This window comes from Lynx rufus, unplaced genomic scaffold, assembly GCF_022079265.1.
Source record: "Lynx rufus isolate CCGP_SWC_20201006 ecotype Redwood Valley unplaced genomic scaffold, mLynRuf1.p SCAF_3, whole genome shotgun sequence".
Lineage (NCBI taxonomy): Eukaryota > Metazoa > Chordata > Mammalia > Carnivora > Felidae > Lynx > Lynx rufus.
The window spans coordinates 143,151,205-143,170,301 of record NW_025814845.1 but is presented as its reverse complement, the minus strand read 5'-3'; the positions used below and the strand labels follow the sequence as shown (position 1 = coordinate 143,170,301).

Here is a 19,097-nt window from a genome sequence, read left to right as displayed (position 1 = left end):
GCTTACAAAGCACAGTGAACACAAGGCAGCCCATTAGAAAATACTCTCTATTTAATTATAAATAAAAGATGTTTCAGCTAGGTTTTCCTTAAAGAAGTTACTCAACCTTTAAAAAAAGTTTGCTGTCTTGAGGGAAGAAATACAACAGTATGAATAAAACTGCAAATGAGTTGTTTTAATTACTATCAAATGAATCAGTTTAAGAATGGGCACGTTTATCCCTAGAAAGGTACAACAAATGAGAAACAATTCACAGTTCAGAGTGTCCACTAGTGACAGAAGCAAATTCAAGTTCGTAAATGTATGACAAAAATCACACTGCAGTAATTTTGTTCATCTGATCTTAGACACTGGTCATATTAATGTGGCAGGAAAGATAGATACGCAGGCAAACAAAGAACACAAGATAACAGATACAGTGAAAGACCAGAAGGAGAAGAAAGGTGAAAAGCTTATTAACCTTTTGACCATCCAGAGGACTCCCTACAGAAGCATGAGGAGACCCAATTTCCTGTAATGGTAGAAAAAAAGAAGTGAAGACTAGTGACAGAAATAAGAATCTAGCAAGATATCTAGTTTTAAGTGAAATTTTTGCAGTAGCAATATTTAACACAGAAAAATCTTCAGATATTAAAGGCAGATCCATTTTTTAACATCTATAAGAGTTGACTTGATCATTTAAACAGGTTTTAAAAAGCCTTCTTTAATCTTGAGACTACATTTGGAAACTCCAAGCAGAAACAGTGCAGATTATAAAACAGCTTACATCAAATCCATGCAGTGACTTTTTTGGGGGGAACAAAAATAGCATTTTAGGTTTTCTGCTGATTAGTGACGTATAAATGTATATGTGAAGGAAAATAAAGACATAATTTTTCTATAAATAAATAGTTTACTTTGACTAAATATTCACCGGCTGTTTCAAATAATTTCAGTGAAATATGTTTCTCCACACAAAAGGATTTTGCATGAAAGCACAGGACAGCAAAAACAGAAAGATACTTGAAAGGAGAATAAAGTGATCAACAGGAAGATAAAAAGAACAGTTATCACTGACTGCAGTAACTCTAGCAGTCACTTAACACACTGTTTGGCACATGGTATGTGCTCAATAAATATTAGCTATGACCTTGATTGATGATGTTAATACTGCTTTTCTTTGACTTGCCCTCTACTTCCTACAGAATTGGCCCCAAGAATAGTGGCCATGAAGACTATGGGGAAAGGGAACAGAATAATTATTATTTTTCTAAAAAGTCCAGATGGGGGTGCCTGGGTGGCTCAGTTGGTTAAGCGTCCGACTTCAGCTCAGGTCATGATCTCACGTTTCGTGAGCTCGAGCCCCGCGTCGGGCTCTGTGCTGACAGCTCAGAGCCTGGAGCCTGCTTCGGACTCTGTGTCCCCCTCTTTCTCTGCCCCACCCCTGCTTGTGCTGTCTTTCAAAAATGAATAAACGTAAAAAAAAAAAAAAGTCCAGATGAACACAGTACCTGATTAGCTGTTTCCTCTTCTGGCTCCTGAATATTAAAAACAGTTGCACTGTCAGCACCTAGTAATCGACGAGCCATTCTTTCTTCATATGTTAACCTCTAAACAAAGTAAGTCACAAAAAAGACAAAATTAGAAAAGTCATAATTATATACTGCCTGATGAAAAAGAATTTTATTTATTCATTTTTTTTAAACTGAATTGAGAGAGACAGAGAGACAGAGAGACCAAATCTGAAGCAGGCTCCAGGCTCCAGAGCTGTCAGCACTGAGCCCAACGTGGGGCTCAAACTCACGAACCATGAGATTATGACCTGAACCAAGTTGGGGCTTAACCCACTAAGCCACCCACATGCCCCAAACACTTTTTAAAGTTTATCTATTTATTTTGAGAGAGAGAGAGCAAATGTGAGCAGGGGAGGGGCAGAGAGAGGGAGAGACAGAATCCCAAGCAGGTTCCATGCTATGAGTAGCGCAGAGCCCGACATGGGGCATGAAACCACAAAGCATGGGATCATGACCTGAGCTGAAATCAAGAGTCAGAGCTTAACTGACTAAACCACCCAGGCACCCTGAAAAAGAATCTTAAAAAATGAGTTTTGATATTTTCTGTAACTATTTTCCCCTCAACCTTCAGATACCTATATATAAAAGGAGTCTCTTTCTTTCTCTTCCTTCAGTTGTTCAGTCTGTCACCTCTCCTTCTGGTCTTTGTGGCTTAATATAGTGTTGGGATATGAGGTAACTAATTTTGAGAGCCACTGACTGATACAGCACAAATTTAAGGTGAATATAATAAGCAAACAAGGCAGAAACCACATAGGAAATATGTGTCATATACCAATCTTTAATGGTAAATATATGAAAAAAGAGATATTCAAATAGCAAAGTATTTTTCTAAGGAAAGGTTATTTTCATAACCATCCACAGCTTCAAAACAGCCTGGTCAGCTCCAAGCCTCTGATAAGGAATTTTAGACCAGCTGGCAGTGATGATCCTCTCTGTTTCGGGGTTCTCACCTCTAAAGGCACTTCCCAGGCTGTCTGTGTGGCAGGTGAAGGTAGGCAAATATAATAGTCCACAGAGAATGACTGCACATGGCTGAATTAGCAAAAGGACTGTGAGGGACACTTGCCAAAGCTAATCTCCACAATTCGAGATTCTACTCAGATGCAGATTGCTTGCCCATCAGGCAGAGAAAGTGGTAAAGTTTTCACGTCTAGCAGCCAGTGCTCTGGATCCGGCCAAAACATATTTGCGGGGCCGTTCTTATGCCAACGTGTTTGTTCTGTCCAGTGGGCTGTTTCCTGCTTTTGAGTGTTGGTCCTAAAAAACCTTAGAATTGACAGTTCTAGGAGGAACTTTCAGAGACCCTCTGTCCCATGAAGGCCATTTTACAAACAAGTGTTTTATTCAAAAGAGAGAATTAGTAAGACGGAATCTTAAAAGAAAAAATAGACAAGTTATTTCAGTAAGCTTCCAAACTTCTGAACATCGATGCAAATTCTATTGGAAACTCTCTAATCAGGAAAATATGTTGAATAAATTTACAGTTTCCAGTAATTGCTGGTTCTAGTCCCAGCTGAAACCGGGAAGTGAAACAAGTCAGTGCCAAATGACAAACAGTCCCGAAGTTCAAATTATTTCATTTACTGAAGAAGAGGCAGAAGACAAGAAGAGGTAGAGGCAGGTGTTTCGTGCATGGGCTGTCTCAGGCCACTATGTTATTATTTAATTTTCTCACATCTGTTAAAGAATCATTGAATTCAAGTTTTCAAAAGGAGTTTTAAATACCTGCTCTCTTAAATGCCTCTAATGTTTTCATGGAGAGCTGTAGCAATATCAAAGGTAGGAGTGGAATATTTTCCACTCTGTTTCTTATAAGCAGAAATATCAACTATTGATACTAACTCCTTTCCCACAATGTACTTGCTACCATTAAAAGCCAGATTTACTTCAGTTTTGTTTCTAAACCACTAGGCTATATGGCTATCCAAGCCCTGTCTACAGAGGACAAAAATAAGTAACAGAATAATATGCAACACTAGGAAAAAGTTGTCCTTTTAAACTCTCAAATGTGGAAATCCATGGGACTTGTGAATGTCATTCACTGCTAAACAAATAAATATAAATATATAACATAATATACACAGTATGATATCACAGCCTATAGAAGTCTTAAGACTCTTTAACCAAGAGAATCTTAGCCCATAAGGAATATTTAAACAAAGGTCCAGAAAAACCCAAAAAACTGGAGAAATGCCTTTACCTGGCTTGAATAAGTTCCTGTAAGTATTTGCTTTAATCTTTCAAAGGCTTTCATTGACGGAGCAGGGAAAGCTTCCTGCGTATGTGTATTTACACATGCAATTACTTATTTCAGGGAAAAAATATTTCCCCTTTGTGAAAATCTTCTATTCTCAATGAAATGAATGACTAACACAAGATCTCATTAGAATTTTAATCTTCCTGAACTCAGATTAGGATGCCCTAATAATTAAAAGCAGCATTCAGCACCCCTCCTCCATCCTCCACCTTTCTAATCAAACATGGTCTGTTCTCACATTTTTATTTATCAATGTGAGATAATTAAAATTCCTGGAAAACATATTTGACATAGAGAGCTTTCTACTCTGAAAAAGGTATCTGAGAGGGAGATTTTATACAAAGAGGCCCTTTTCTTCTACTTAAGAGCCAGGCAAATTTTTCCAGTGGCAATTCCAAAATAAAGCCACAAAAGGCTCTTTTCCTTCACCTGGGGAATCTTATTTGCGAGACTTGTTCTTCCTGTCCCCTTAAAAATAACCTGGATGTGGTAAGAGGAGGGTCAATAAAAAACAAAAAAAAACAACTGATGAGGAAACATTTAAGTCCAATGGAGGAATTATCTATCTATCTATCTATCTATCTTTAATTTTTTTTAATGTTTATTCATTTTTGAGAGACAGAGAAAGAGCATGAGTGGGGGTGGGGCAGAGAGAGGAGACACAGAATCTGGAAGTAGGCTCCAGGTTCTGAGCTGTAAGCATAGAGCCTGATGCAGGGCTCGAACTCATGAGCTGTGAGATCATGACCAGAAGTCGAATGCTTAACTGACTGAGCCACCCAGGTGCCCCAAATCTACCGTACAGATACTATACTAAACCTGCTCTACAATTCTGCCCCCTTAAAATGTAATTCTTTTTTTTTTTTCTCTTGAGTTTAGTTGTCTGGCTTTGACAAACTAGAACAATATTGTAGAACAAGCATTACTCCTTCATTACTGAATCATTATCTATTTATGGTCTAGTAGGACAGTCCTGGACTTCAGGGGTTGTTTCCTTAGTGAAGATAGTTTTTCTGTAGAAGCAGTACATGTCTTAGAATCCAGATTCTCCTTTTGGTAGATACAAATCATTCCAGAGCATGCCTTCCCCCTCCTACCCAGCCCAGGTCTGTTCCTTTTTCTTTGTAATGTTGCAATTCCTCCTTTGTTTTACTCCCCACCTTAAAATCAGCCTTTCCTCTTTATCTCCAACTTGCTATCTTCACTCCCAGAATGTTTTTCATGAATAGGAGGAAACAGTGAAGGCTGAGTAGAGGGAAGCCTTTCTACTTTCCTCCCTTTCCCCCAGATTCAGCCATAATGCTAAGAAGAACACTGAGGTTTAGGGGTAATGAAATCATTTCATGGACAGATTGCAAGAACCTAAGTCAGGGAAGAGCTCTCTGATGTGGGTAGCTAATATTCCAAGTACAAGCCCCAAATCTGTCTCTCCATACCGGCTGGCCATTGTTCAGGAGGTCCTCCTTGAAGCGAAGTTTTCGTTCCAGGTCTTGAATGACAGCATCCTTTGTGCCTTGAATCTCCTCATCAGAAGCTATTCTAGCGGTTCTATTGACTTTCTTTGGAAATCCCCTGTAGGACAAAAGCACAAGACAATATGGTCAGTTGTCAGGCATTCAAGTTCAACAAAGAGAGTACAATGTATCAATGTATCCCACTCTTTTCTAATGTTACATCTATTCCAACTAATTATGGAAGGAACCATGAAAGCTGCTTGCAGTGTTCAGGTAACACTAATTGGAACCAGCTTTCAGAGAAAGTGGAAATGCCTTAGGGAGTGTGTCTCAGGTGGTCAGATACATGCCAAGGATAGGGCAGGCCTGTGTTTCAGTCCCAGGGAGGCAGCAACGTAAAGTGAAAAGACAACGATTTGTAATCACAGGTTTAAAATCTGGCTCTGCCTTGAATTAGGTTTGTGACTTTGGATTAGTTTCTTAACATGTTTTATAAACAATATAAAAATATATGCCATATAGGGCTGTTGAGAAGAGTTCAAAGAGAACATATTTCTTTCATACTTTCAGAAGTTCAGTCCTTCTGACCCTTTGTAATCAACTTATTCAACAAAGTGTCTAGCTCATTCTAAGCAAATATCGTTTGTTACCTTCCCTTCTATCCTGATTTGATTAGAGGAGGTCAATGTTATAAAAGGTCTATTTTATACTAACGGGCCCTGGAAGGTCTGCAGGCCCCGCTCTGCAGGGTACTCCCCAAGCCTCCTAAACCCCCTGGAAAGCCTAGGGCTCTCAGGTGACACCTCAGAATGTTTCTTTCCAAGGGCAGCAACAACGTCGGAACATGTGAGCCAGGGGTCGCTGGGGCTGGATGCTTGATGGGTGTGGTATTGCTTTTGTTGGTGCTGTAAGCAATTTGCTTCCCACTTCTCTTCCTTTGCCCTCACAGGGCTGTGAGTAAAGATGCAAGAGAAAGGGAATACTATACAATAGTGAAAACGAAGGACTCATAGCTACCCTATCACCAAAGATGAATCTCAAAAACATAATGCTAAGCTAAAACAAAGCCAAGTTGAAGAATACATAAAATATGCTTCCAATTATAAACAGGCAAAAAGCTAAGCAGTCTTCTGCCAAGGTAGGGGTTCTCAAAGGGTGGTCCCTGGCCAGCAGCTTCCGCATCACCTGAGAAACTGTTAGAAATGCAGATTTTTGGACTCACTCCACACCTGCTGAGTCAGAAACCTAGGGGTTAGGGTCCAGCAATCTGTGTCTTAACAAGCCCTCCAGGTGATTCTGATTCATAAAAAAGTTTGAGATATAAACTTAGGGAAACATACATATATAAACTATTAAGAGAAGGATTAACTCTGAAATTCAGGGTAGTGTTATCTTCTAGGGATAGTTGTGGATACGACTGGGGAGGGTCATGTAGGGAACCTTCAAAGATACTAGAAATAGGTATGACTTTTATTGTTATTCTTTTAGACTATATATATACATTGTATATGCTTCCTCATTTAGATTATATGTTTTATGATAAGACATTTCTAAGTTAAAAAAAAGATTTACTGCAAATGAGTCAAGGCATCCTGTGCCTGATACCACCTTACTGATATGGTAGAAAGCACGAGTAAGGCTGAGGATGTCATTTAACACTGAAGTTCACCAAACCCTCTGCTTCTCACCATTTCACCCCAAAATGCTGGGAACAGCCAATCACTAAATATGCAAGAGAAAGCATAAGCATCCTGTAACAGCTGTGTACTCGGCCCTCATCAGTAATACTCTGAGCCCTGAGGCCTGGGCTCCTCCGGTCTATTCCCCTTTGTTTCCTTGCAGAGCTTCCCCTGATTTTGCTGGGTGTTCACCCCTCAGTGTGACCACCTCCCCAAGGTGACCACCTCCCTAAACTCAGGGGTGAGTGATCTAAGTTAATTTGAGTGGTCCCAATCTCCTGGATGGTGATTAGTGTAGCCAGAGACCTGTGATGGAGCCCTGGCCAGTGAGATTGGAGAAATGAGGGTAGGAGGGGGGGGGGGGTGCTCTAGCTAAAAATTTCTCATCTCTAAAAAGAAGCACACAGGAAGAAATACACCTCTTCTTTCAACGGCTGCCATTATGTCAAAAGGAAATGCGCAAAACTGCTGCAGCCATGCTGACAACAAGGGGCTAATGATGACCGTCTGGAAGGACAGAGACCCTGGAGCCCTTAACCCACCGTGGAACTGCCTGACCCCATACTAGTTATGTAAATCAATAAACCATGTGCATTTAATCTTCTGATACCTATAACAGAAACTACCCTGACAGCTTTTCCAGGTCCTTTCTTTCTAGTCACTTGCCCCAAAGTTCAAGTGGGAGGGTGTTAAACATTGGTATTAAAGAAAATACTGTGATATCCTGTGTCTGAATATCAAGAATGAGGTCAAACTTCGTTGTATCTTACTCACTGGGAGTTGATCTTGAATTTTAAGGAGCTGGGCAGTGAAGCTGTGACATATTAACAACAAGAGCCAAAGAAATAGTGATTTTTAACCTCAATTTTTAGGACCATATAATCGGTTAACAAAAATGTGCACACATTGCCAGCTTCCCTGAGCTGGAGCCTTTCTCCCTTTTTTTCTCAAGACAGTGTCATCAGCCTTCAGGCTTCAGTTTTTTGTCTCCTTGGAAAGGAGGACCCTGACCCAGTCTACCCATGTTGTATTGTAACATGTTTGTTTTCTTCATAGCACCTATCAAAGTTTATTAATGTACGTTCTTTTTAAATTGTCCCTCTCTCACCATGCCTCTTTTGTCCATGACAATGCCTGCCAAACAGCAGATCCTCAAATAACATTCATGGAATTAGTGAATGGACACACTATCTTCACTTCTGACCTCTCTCTTCCCTCCTCAGGCAAGAAAAATTATGCCAAAGCCATCCATATAATCAAACCACATGTAAATAAGTTAGGCTCAGAACAAATACAAATTACACAGTTTTGGGGAAAAAAAAGTTCTACACTGCTTTTGACTAAAGCCTTACATTTGAGAACTGGAAGAGGTAGGTTTTGAAGTCACCTGAAAGGCAACATTAAAGCTAGCTCTGTGTTACATCACTTATTATTGGGAACACACAGGTTCCCATTATTTTACACTTGACAACATAAATGAGTTGCACAACTCCGTGATGATGAGCAGCCTCTGATGACAGAAGCTTCACTGTGTTTCTGCAGGCAGAATACACTGAGAGCCATGTTCCTTGCACCAATAAGAAAGAAAGGGGCAAAGGGCGGCTATCAAGGGCAGAACAGATCATCTAAACAATATAAACAGGGAACTGCTTTTGTAAAAGACAGTCCCAAGTCCCCTTGAACAAGTAAACACCTGTCTATTCACAACAGAATAAGTCCTGTTGCTTAAAAAGCAGTTCTCAGTATCTTTGACTCTTTAAGGGACCTGAGAACACCTGCCCTAGGACATTTCATAGAGAAGCCATTCACCTTGGTTTGGATCCCTGCCACCCAGGTATTTTACTGTTTCAAAGAGTACAATTAAAATTACTCTTTGACCCAAATACAAACCCTGGCCATTCTATATTTCTCTTAACAAGGTGATTCCCTAAATGTATCAAGATCACAAGCATTAGAAGAGCATTTGCTTCATCTCTATTCCCCGCCATTTTAAAGACATTTTCTTTGACTCACAGAATTTAAGGTACACGTAATTTCTTGGTTCTGAACAATTAACACTGAAATCAAATCAATCAACTAAAAGATTTTTAAATGTCTAACAGTCACTGACAAATATTACTGAGTATACAGCAAGGCACAATGCTAGGCAATCATCAATATGAGTTCTGTTAAGCCTGAAATTCAACAGTTGGTTTGTAAGACAAGCGATTGTGTCACCTGATGACATCTTGGAATTCTAGGCAGAAGTTCTATACATAAAAACGAAAAATAATAAAACAAAAGCTACATCACTGTAGTCCCAACACTATGTGACAAGAAGATAGCCAAATCCTAATGGGTGGCCTTTGATCTCAAGGGGCTGATAAGTTGGGAGAATAAATTAAGGAACAAACTATGTCATGGTGATTCTAGGAGCAATAGGAGTAAAAAAAAGTAGGAAAGAACGCTGGCTAGACTGACTGCAGAGGCTCTGTGAAAGAGGCAGTATCCAGGATCTTGAACCATCATAAGGATGTAGACAGGTGGGGAGGGGGGGGAGAGGAAGGAATTCTGAATCAGCATGACTAAAGGTGTAGAAGGGACAATCTCTTATTTTTTACTCCCTAAAACACTGGGGCTTGGGCTAGTTACTTATGTCTGTGTGCCTCAGTTTCATCCTCTGTAAAGTGTAAAATGTGGGTATTAATAGCATGTACCTATAGGGTTATTAGGAAAATGACATGAACTAATACATATTGAGTATTTAGATTGTGCCTGGCATACTAAGAGGGGCTCTGGAGAGGCCAACAGAAACTACCCAGTATGGAACTGAATCACAGAGATGAAACTGGCCAAGGAGAACGGAATGAAAGACATAAAGGAGTTTAAAAGGATGCCAAGAACTCTTGACCAATTTCCAAAAAGGTGCAAATAACCTTTATTGATTGGCTTTTCAGTGTTCAGCTGTGTTCTGAGTGCTAGCAATACCATGTTTATTTTCCTGTAAAACTAAGGGACTGAACTCAGAAAAATTATATTCTATGGTGGGGATGGCAGAGAGAGAAAGGAAACAGAAGAGTGAAAGGAAGGGCATAGCAGGAGGTGGTAAGTGCCATGAAAGGACGGGAGTGTGAGTGGATGACTGTATTACACAGTGCAGTCAATCACAGGTCAGAGGAGATGACAGAACCATTGAGGCCCAAGTGACAGAGTGAAGACTAGAGGGAGAGTGAGGCAGTGCAAAGGTCTCAGGGCCTGAATGAGCGTGGCAAGGTCAACAGGGCATTGTGAACCCTGAGGAAAGAGGGGTAGGACACAATATTTCTCACCCTTGTTTTAATATGGAACCTTTTTTTTCAGAGAGTATCTCTTTTGGACTGACATAATTCAGAAAACACTTCAAGCAACTGTGTTAAAAACTGAGCACAGAGTTAAGGGTTCCTATATAATGTTACAGTAGAAAAGAAAAATAGTTGTAAGTTTTTGAGGCAGAGCTTCGGCAACTGAGTTTGTTTTCCTGTAAGACGAATTCTTTGTTGGAGCCTAATGTAAGATGGCTGTGGCTGGTTCTCCCCAGTGGCACCACTTTTGATAAATGAAGAGCAACAACTCATTAGGAAATTTTAACAAGAGAATTTGATGACAAAGAGGTGATCTCCTTTCATGATGGTTTGTACAATTAAAAATGAAATTGCTTAAATGCTTATTCAAAGTAAACTGTTACTAAAACCACAACTCTTCACAAAAACTCATCCTCAGAAGCAAATCTTAACCAGTAAACAATTCATGCAAGCCTCCCACACGAAATATAAATACTTCAGTGTATACACAATTCAGCCCAACTGTGCAAAAAATATTACTGATCTGTTTACTCTAGCTTAAACAGTAAGTCACTTAACATTTTAAAATAATATTCATGTGGCTGGGGGTAAGAACTTCTCAAGCACACACACATGCATCTGGAAGGTAAAATCTTCCAGATTCAAACACCACCAAATCCTGGGAGGTTTTCTTTCTTTTTCTTTTCTTCTTGGCTACTGAATAATCTTGAAAGCATCCTGCCCTTGATACAACTTCTGAAAGTCCTCTTATTCTCCTCTTCTCATATTCAGTGATATCTAATAATAACTAAACTCCACAACATTTCAGAGGAAGCAAAATCATTAACATGTTGGCATTTAGGTATCCCTCATATCCACGAATATAATATGTGAATTAATATATGAAAGAGCCCAAGATACCCAAACTGCATTTTTGTATATCAATTCTATTTTCTTACTAAATTCTATGACAAAGCCCAAGCTGTTAGAGTACAAATGGATAAATTGAGCTCTTAAAGGAAAATTAGGTGACTTTATAAAAATATTAAGTTCTCTTCACGTTACCTTTTGGGTTCTTTAAAGGATATACTCACACATGTGTGTTCACTATACCTACTTGGTACAGAGCCATCTGAGATGAGCAGGTCTGATTCTGACCTGTTCCTGGGGCAGACATTTCAGCAGATCATCATCAGTCACAGCAGACCCCGAAAACTTGCCTACTCATTTGCTAGCAAATACTTGCTCAGAATTGGATGCAACTTTCTGTGCAATCCTCTAGGATACTAGACATTAATGAACCCAATAATGAGACCCTGGGAAGGTCCTCAACCCCTTTGGGCCTCTGCCTCTGATGGGGAGCGACAAGGCCCCCACCTACCCCCACCTACCTGTTTCCTGCAAGGGGGGAGAAAGACAAGAATGAGATAATGTCTGCAGAGTCCAATGCAGCTTTTGTCTTTTCTGTTAGTTACTATCTAACCACTATCTTGACTTCAAAACTGCCTAAAACACAAATAAATCTTTACAAACTGTTTCTTAAGACTTAGGGGATTTTGTTTTGTTGGTCTGCAGCCGTTTTCTTTAATCAAGAAATAGCAGACATCAGACTTAACTGAGATCAACCTGGGCAATACAGCCAAGGTTAAGTCACTCCCTCTTTGCTTAGGCTTATTCCAGAACCCTGGGGAATCGCTTCACCTCTTGGTGCCCTCACCTTGCATGTAGAGTGATGATAGTGTCCCCACCTACCTGTTTCTTATAAATCGGGGTGAAAGAGAAGGACAATGAGATAATGTCTGTAAAGAGCTGGGCGCCTACAGAATAAAAGCTCTCATTAATACACGTATATAAAAGCTCTTACTGACACACGATTTAACTCTGGACAAACATGGGGTATCACTTCAAACCAAAGGCCTCCTTATACAAAGGAAGAAATTAAGAGTAGGAAACACTGTAGCACTGTGGCTATATGGCACTCCCTTATGAGAACACACTGTAGGAATGTGAAGATGGGCAAAAAATGCAGTGCCAACAAGCGCCAGTCTCGTTCTCGGGGACAGTTCTGACCTGCTTCACCACGAGACTTGGTACAGCCACTCAGAGACCAGCAGAGACAGACCTGCTGCACTATTCCTAGGTGGGGTTCCTGAATCCTCTAGATTGCCACCATTTTGCAGGGCTGATTTACTGTGTCAAGGAACAGGCTTACAGCAGTGGAAGCTGTAAAACGAACTATCAGCGACTGAGAGGGGAATAGAATACGCTAATTTTTATCAAAGTGCAAACAGGCTTCTTTCTAAGGCATCTTTTCTCCTCATTGCCTCCATCTGAAAGATTTAGTCAACTTAACATTTGTGTCTGTCAACAGCTTTGAGAAGCTGCTGGTGACCCCAGTAACCCTCGGGAAGAATGAAGCTGTTTGAAGAAAGGAAGGCACCAGGGGAATTGGATGTGCAGAAGTTCCCAAACCACAATCAGCCAACAACCAAATACTGTTGTTGCGAGTCTGACCGCAGCCCACTGTCACCGGCCTTCTTGACCTTGTGGTCTATCACTGGCATCCAAGGCCTTTGTTTCCTGACTTGACCTGTGCTACCCAGGCATGTGAGAAACAGAACCTTATCTCCACAGACTATTTAAAACCTTAGTGCGTGACCTTTCGTGAATTAAAACAAAGACACTGCTAAACAAACAGAATAAAACAACTAGTATGCAACTGATGATTAAGAAAACTAAGATAAGTGATATTTATATGTAAGATTTTGGTAAAACAAGAAGGGCAAAGAAAAAATACAGTATTTCTGCTTACTGAATCATGTATAATCAACCTACTTACCGGCGCTTGATAAATATGGCAAAACCATTCAACTTGAGAAACCATACATATAAGCAAAACTGAATTTGCTATCATAATCACAAATTCCCAGTGAAGTATAAGTGAAAGTCATTTAAAAGATTCATTTGACAACAGTTGGCCAGTTCTTACAAGTTCAAAGAGGTCAGAAATTCGGTCTTGGGCAAATCATTTGGATTATTGTGAAGGATAAAAGCTAACTTTTCATTTTAAAAACAAAATTTTTTAATTTTTATTTATTTTTGAGAGAGAGGGAGAGAGAGAGACAGAGCGTGAGCAGGGGAGAGGCAGAGAGAGAGAGGGAGACACAGAATCCAAAGCAGGCTCCAGGCTCTGAGCTGTCAGCACAGAGCCCGATGAGGGGCTCGAACTCACGAAGCGTGAGATCATGACCTGAGCTGAAGTTGGACGCTTAACCGATCGGGCCACCCAGACGCCCCAACTACCTTTTCATTTTTAATTCAGAATACAAATGAGGGATCCCACAAAATGCTAGAGGAAAAAATATGTTCCAAAAGTCACATATATCGAATCAGAAGAGTGAATTCTTCAGATATGTATGATTTATTAGCAAAAGGAAAAATTCCTTGAAGACGAAAGGGTAACTGTATAATAAGGGCTTACTGGACCAGCACGAGCTAAAAATCTGTAGCCTGCTACTGCCACTTATCTTTGGTGTCACAGTGTCTATCTTTGGGTACAGTTTTCCATAGGATCCACAAAATTAGCATGGCTTCTCCATTAATTTTTAAGGAATGGCAGGAGCTGCTAGAATTTTTAGTGATAACAATTACACAGTATTTTACTCCATAAAATTAATAACTGTGATACATGTTGATAAACAAATGCTTCTATTACTTGAGGTACGCTCTTGAAGTTGCATACCTTCTTAAGAGAATTTCAAAGATCAGAATAATCTATTATTTCTACTTAAGAGGATAAAAGACTATTTACGATGATAAAAGGCATGACCACCCAACACCATTGAGGAGAAATATTACACAGATGAGTACTTATCTTCCTGGGAAGCAAGAAATGGTACCATTTCCTAGTAAGAGGGACAAAACAGTGTCCTGCAACAAATTACCACTTTTTGAATCCAACAGTGAGCTTCTTTGTGGCAAGATAATACTTCATTTCCTAGCAGCCAAATAAAAGAAAACAAAAAAGTAGGAGAGAAAAAGCAAGTTTTCTCAGGCAAGTTGACTCATTCAACTTTCAGTAGAAGCCCATTATCACAACGTTACTATACAAACTCTCCTCCTTTATTCTATTTACATATTCATTTGACTGAGGTTTTTCCAATACGGATTTGAGAAGCCAGATTTCAAATATAGAATTCATATAATCGACATTTAGAAAGTGCTTATCAAAACATGATATTGCTACCTGAAGCTCCTTCATACACCTTGTCAAACATAGCAATGCTCATCTCTAAGGTGGTGTCAGTATATCCGAGAATGGAAAACTTTTTCATATCAATGAAAATAACCTGAATTAAGGTCTTCTCATTCTTTTTTTTTTTTTTTTTGAGAGACTGGGTGCAAGCATGAAGGGAGGAAGGGCAGAGTGAGAGGGAGGGAGAGAATCTTAAGCAGGCTCCACACCCAGCGTGGAGCCCAACGCAGGGCTCGATCTCATGGCCGTGAGATTATGACCTGAACAGAAATCAAGAGTCGAACACTTAACCGACTGAGCCACCCAAGGGATGCCCCTCATTTTGCCCTTTAGTAGGGTTTCCTTCTTCTCTCTCTGGACAATATTGGGATTCTGGGAGACTCTGAAGTAGGATCTGAGTTTATTTCAGAGATGTGGGAAACGTCTTGACCTTTGCTGACGTGTACCTGTGTTGAACTCTTCAGTGAAATGAGCATGTGCTAGCTTTTAGTCATCGACAGAATGTGCTAAACACCTACGTTATATATTTCTTTTGAGGGCTTTAATGTACTCTTGTAGATGTTATCTTATTTATCCTCACGGATTCCCTACTTAAAGATTTCAGATGGCTGCCACATCACTGTGACATAAGGGAAGACAGGTATTTAGATAATCTGCAAATAGAAAAACTGAGCTGGAGGTTCCATGTAGTTTACATAGAGATCACTGTCAGGGACAGAACCGGCACGGTCACTTCTTCACTACATCGCAAACGTCCTCACTCACGTGCATCAGTAACACAAAGACACGTACACGTTTTCCTCTCTTCCGCTCAATCACTACGTCTACGTAAAGGCTGGCTTTTTAATGCTGTTAATTTAGATAATTCAAAAACATGAAACGTACACTTAATAACCCACCCCCTCCACGGTTATTTTAATACTGATCTCAAATATCTGGGTAGTTTGTTGTTTAGGGCATAGATCTGAGGTCAGACAGACATGAACTCAAATCTCAGTTTGGGGGCTGATGTGCCCCTGAGCAAATTCTTTAATTGCTGGAATCCTCAGCCCTAAGTGGGGCAAGGACACCTCTCAGGAGTGTATCAAATGAGGTAACATACGTGAATTGCTTAGCACGACGTCCTATATAGTAGCCAGCGCCACTACCGTCAAAATCATAGGCGCACCGCATAGACTTCGGGTAGTTTCTGAGCAGAATCTTGTATTGCTTAGTGCAGAGTAGAAAGTACTGACTTGGCAACGGTAAGGGAGCTGAACAAGAAGAGTCTGGCAAAGCTGCTGTGGTAAGAAGCTAAACACGGGCTGGATGGAAATTCGTAAAAAAGGCCCAGGGCTAGCCCTGGATTGCGGATCAGGGGGCACGGCCCCCCCCCCCCCCCCCCCCCCCCCCCCCGCGAGCTCAGGGGGCGGGGCAAGCGGGGGCGTGGGGCTGCCACTCACGCGGGGGTGACGCCCTTGGGCAGGCCCAAGGCGTTGACGGCCACCGGGGGAGGCTGCGAGGGCAGCAGGGCGCTGAGGAAGGCCGCGGGCGTCTGGCTGTGGCCGAAGCGGGCTGCGGGCGAGGCGCACATGGACGCCGGGCCCGGGCTGGGAAGCGGCGGCGGAGGCGGCGGCAGCGGGAACACGTCGGGCACCGGGAAGGCCGTCGTCGGGCTGAAGACGGGGGGCGGCGGCGGCGGGGGCGACGGCGAGGACGGGCACCACGGAGCCTCGGCCTCGGCGCCACCGAAGGGCTGTGCGAAGGGCGGCGCGGGCGCGCGGCCGAACTGCTTCAGGGTCGGGGACATGGGCGACGGGAGGCTGGAGGAGCTGGGGCTGGAGGCCGGCGTGCCGTGGCCCGACGCGGGGCCGAGGTTCTGCGCCGCGATGAACTGCTTGGGGCGCGCGTAGTTGAAGGAGCCGGAGGACTGCATGGCGGGCGCGGAGCGGGAGGCGAGCGTGCTCATGGGCTCCGGGGAGGCGGGCGACGCGCAGGCCGCGAGCTCGGGGAAGGCGGGCGGTGGCGGGAAGGGCGGCGAGGGCGGCGCGCTGCGCGGGGCGCCGGCAGGCGGGGGGTGCCGCGCGCTGGCCTCCTGCTCCAGCCGGACCTGGTTCTGCAGTTGCTGGATTTTCAGAGGGTCCCTGAGGGGAGAGAAAAGCGACACCTTCAGAGAGGGAACTAGGGGAACGTTCGTGCGAGGCAGGGAGGATCACGTGTGGACGGAACTCCCCGCGACTGGCAGCTCCAGGCCGCACCCGGTCGGAGTTAGGCACCGGTTAGTAGCCTCAAGTGTGTTGCCCGTTATGGATTGTGGACGAAGCGCTAGGTTAACTAAGCGTAACCGGTTATCTCAATGTCTAATTGAAGTTTTACCCAAGATGATCCAAATCAGTTTACAAATAAATCTCAGTGATGGAAATTTTACGTCTGACTCCCAGGGGCCGTATTTCATTTGAATAGAACCAGAAATATGAAGAGAAAAATTTCTGACATGAGTTCTCGGTCCTCTCATTTGCCAATTTTTTGGAAGAAAATCCTGTCATAATGAGAAAGTTAAAAGAAACATTTAAGTTGTTTTTGGAAGACCTAGCTTCATCCAATTTGCCTATTTTAGTGCTATCAACTCTGCATTTAATAAATACCACATGGTGATTTCCACTTTAATTTCTGCATTTGTTACCTACAAAGACACATGCAAAATTTACTACCACCCAAAATTTTAGACTCTGAACTGCCAATTATTTATACAAACCTTAATACACACCGATATTTTGTGCCATGTCTAAAATACACAAATGACACCTATCTTTAATATGCAAGTGTTCAATAAGGAGTAAATTACAATAATTATTAATAATAATAAATAATGCAGTTTTAATTCCCCAAGTACTTTCCATCGAGAAGAGATAGTCTGAATTTTAGATTTTACAAAAGAAGTTAGTAAGCAGCTAACAATTAGCTAAAATCTAACTCTCTTTTACTCAAGCTTCCCTAGTTAGCTGAATTTTACATCCAAGACATTTTTAATTCAGTGCACCAATGGCTGTCAAAAGAAACTTCAACAGAAGGTGGCACTGTAACAACCAGATAAAACAATCATGAATACGTAAAGCTAACTTTGCTCTTAACTTTAAACCTTTTGAAACTAAAACACAAAACCCTCAATTTAATTGTTTAATTAATTTAATAAAATTTAATGTTATTAAATAATGAAATTATTGAGTTAATTTAATTATTTAATTATTTAATTTTCAAAATCAAGCTTTTAGAGATGCAGAGCAATAAAAGGAATTGAAGTTGCTGACAGTAAAAAAAAACCAAAAGGATTTTAGCTCTGTTAACAAGTATCATTAGATGTAGGAACATCCTTCCCTTGTTTTCCATTCCCTTCTATAATTATCCAGTAAACTGATTACACTTAAATCCACAAAGAGAGCAAGAAATACTTTCCTGGGAACTGAAAAGTATATATTAGGTGGGTCTAGTATGTGTATGAAGTATAAGGATGATCCTATATGTTTAATCTGTGCAGAGTATCAAAGATTTCAACACCAAAGAACTTTGTGGGGTCAGTCCTGTGGAACTTAACTGGAGCGTTTTAAAAGCATTTTTAACTGGAGCGTTTTTAAAGCCATGACACTGCTAGGATTCACCAGATGCTGAGTTCCAGATGTCGGTGTGGTTTGGGTCCACTGTCCAGCACATGTGTTCCTGCATTCACGTATTTAGAACTGGCCCAGGAATAGAATGCATAAAAAACCACCCAACAGCTCTAAACCCCATCATCTAGTGCTCATCTTGAATCCCCAAATCTCCTTTCTGATCTCCCTGCCTGTTCTATCACCTTCTTATTTCCTACTTATGCATCCTAGTCCTCGAATGTTCATCTTCAACGTTTGGCTGACTGCACCTGAACTGGGAGTCATCCGCATGGCCCTCCTCAGAGGCACTGCTCCCCTACTCTGGCCAGCTGGGCTCACCACGGCCAGAGCCTCCGATGTGTTTTAAGGTATTTTAAGCTTGGCCTGGCATCAGCAAATAACTGCGTGTGGTGGCTCCAGCAGGGTTGCTACTGACAACATATCGTTCCTTATATCTAGTGTGAGGACTCCCTGCCCCAAGATTAGGGAGTGGCCAGTCTTCAAAGAAGCCAGGGCAGGAAAGCCCAGACCACCACTGTATTCTAACTCTCCTGGAGTCAAGCCTACTCATTCGGCCATTAGAACAACCACCAAGTTTGTTAACCCATGTGGGCTTAAAGCTGCTGACATGCTTTTAGACAGTTCAGTTCAAGAAAGTATTAATACAGCATTTCACAAGAAATGAACAGGCATTACAGTGATTTGGCTACCGACAGATGCTGCATCAAAGAACTCTGCTAGGGTTTCTACTCCATTTTGCACTGGAAGAAGAATAAAATATGCAGGGAACTGGAGAGGTGGGAAGGGAAGTAAAATAGTTATTCTGAATCAGTAAGTGTCTGACTTGATTTCTGGCAGATCATCGTATTTTAAAGAATACTGGAGTTAAATGGATCTAAAACCTGGACTCTGAGGTGATGAAATGCACACTTCTAAGTCATTTTCTTCGTCCTCATTAAGTTACAAAGGGAATG

General features: G+C 41.6%; 1 protein-coding gene across 2 annotated transcripts in view; it reads right to left on the bottom strand.

Moving 5' to 3' along the window:
• The window catches only part of PALLD (palladin, cytoskeletal associated protein), a 397,361-nt gene that overhangs the window by 23,461 nt on the left and 354,803 nt on the right, over nt 1-19,097 (bottom strand). Inside the window, exons 10-13 of one of the 2 annotated variants that reach the window (XM_047091561.1) lie at nt 15,943-16,623; nt 5,250-5,385; nt 1,491-1,589; nt 461-511 (exon numbers count right to left, since the gene is read on the bottom strand). In XM_047091561.1, the coding sequence (XP_046947517.1) occupies nt 461-511; nt 1,491-1,589; nt 5,250-5,385; nt 15,943-16,623 (967 nt within the window). The remainder of the gene's footprint in view (nt 1-460; nt 512-1,490; nt 1,590-5,249; nt 5,386-15,942; nt 16,624-19,097) is intronic. The other variant, XM_047091562.1, reaches the window with a different exon arrangement.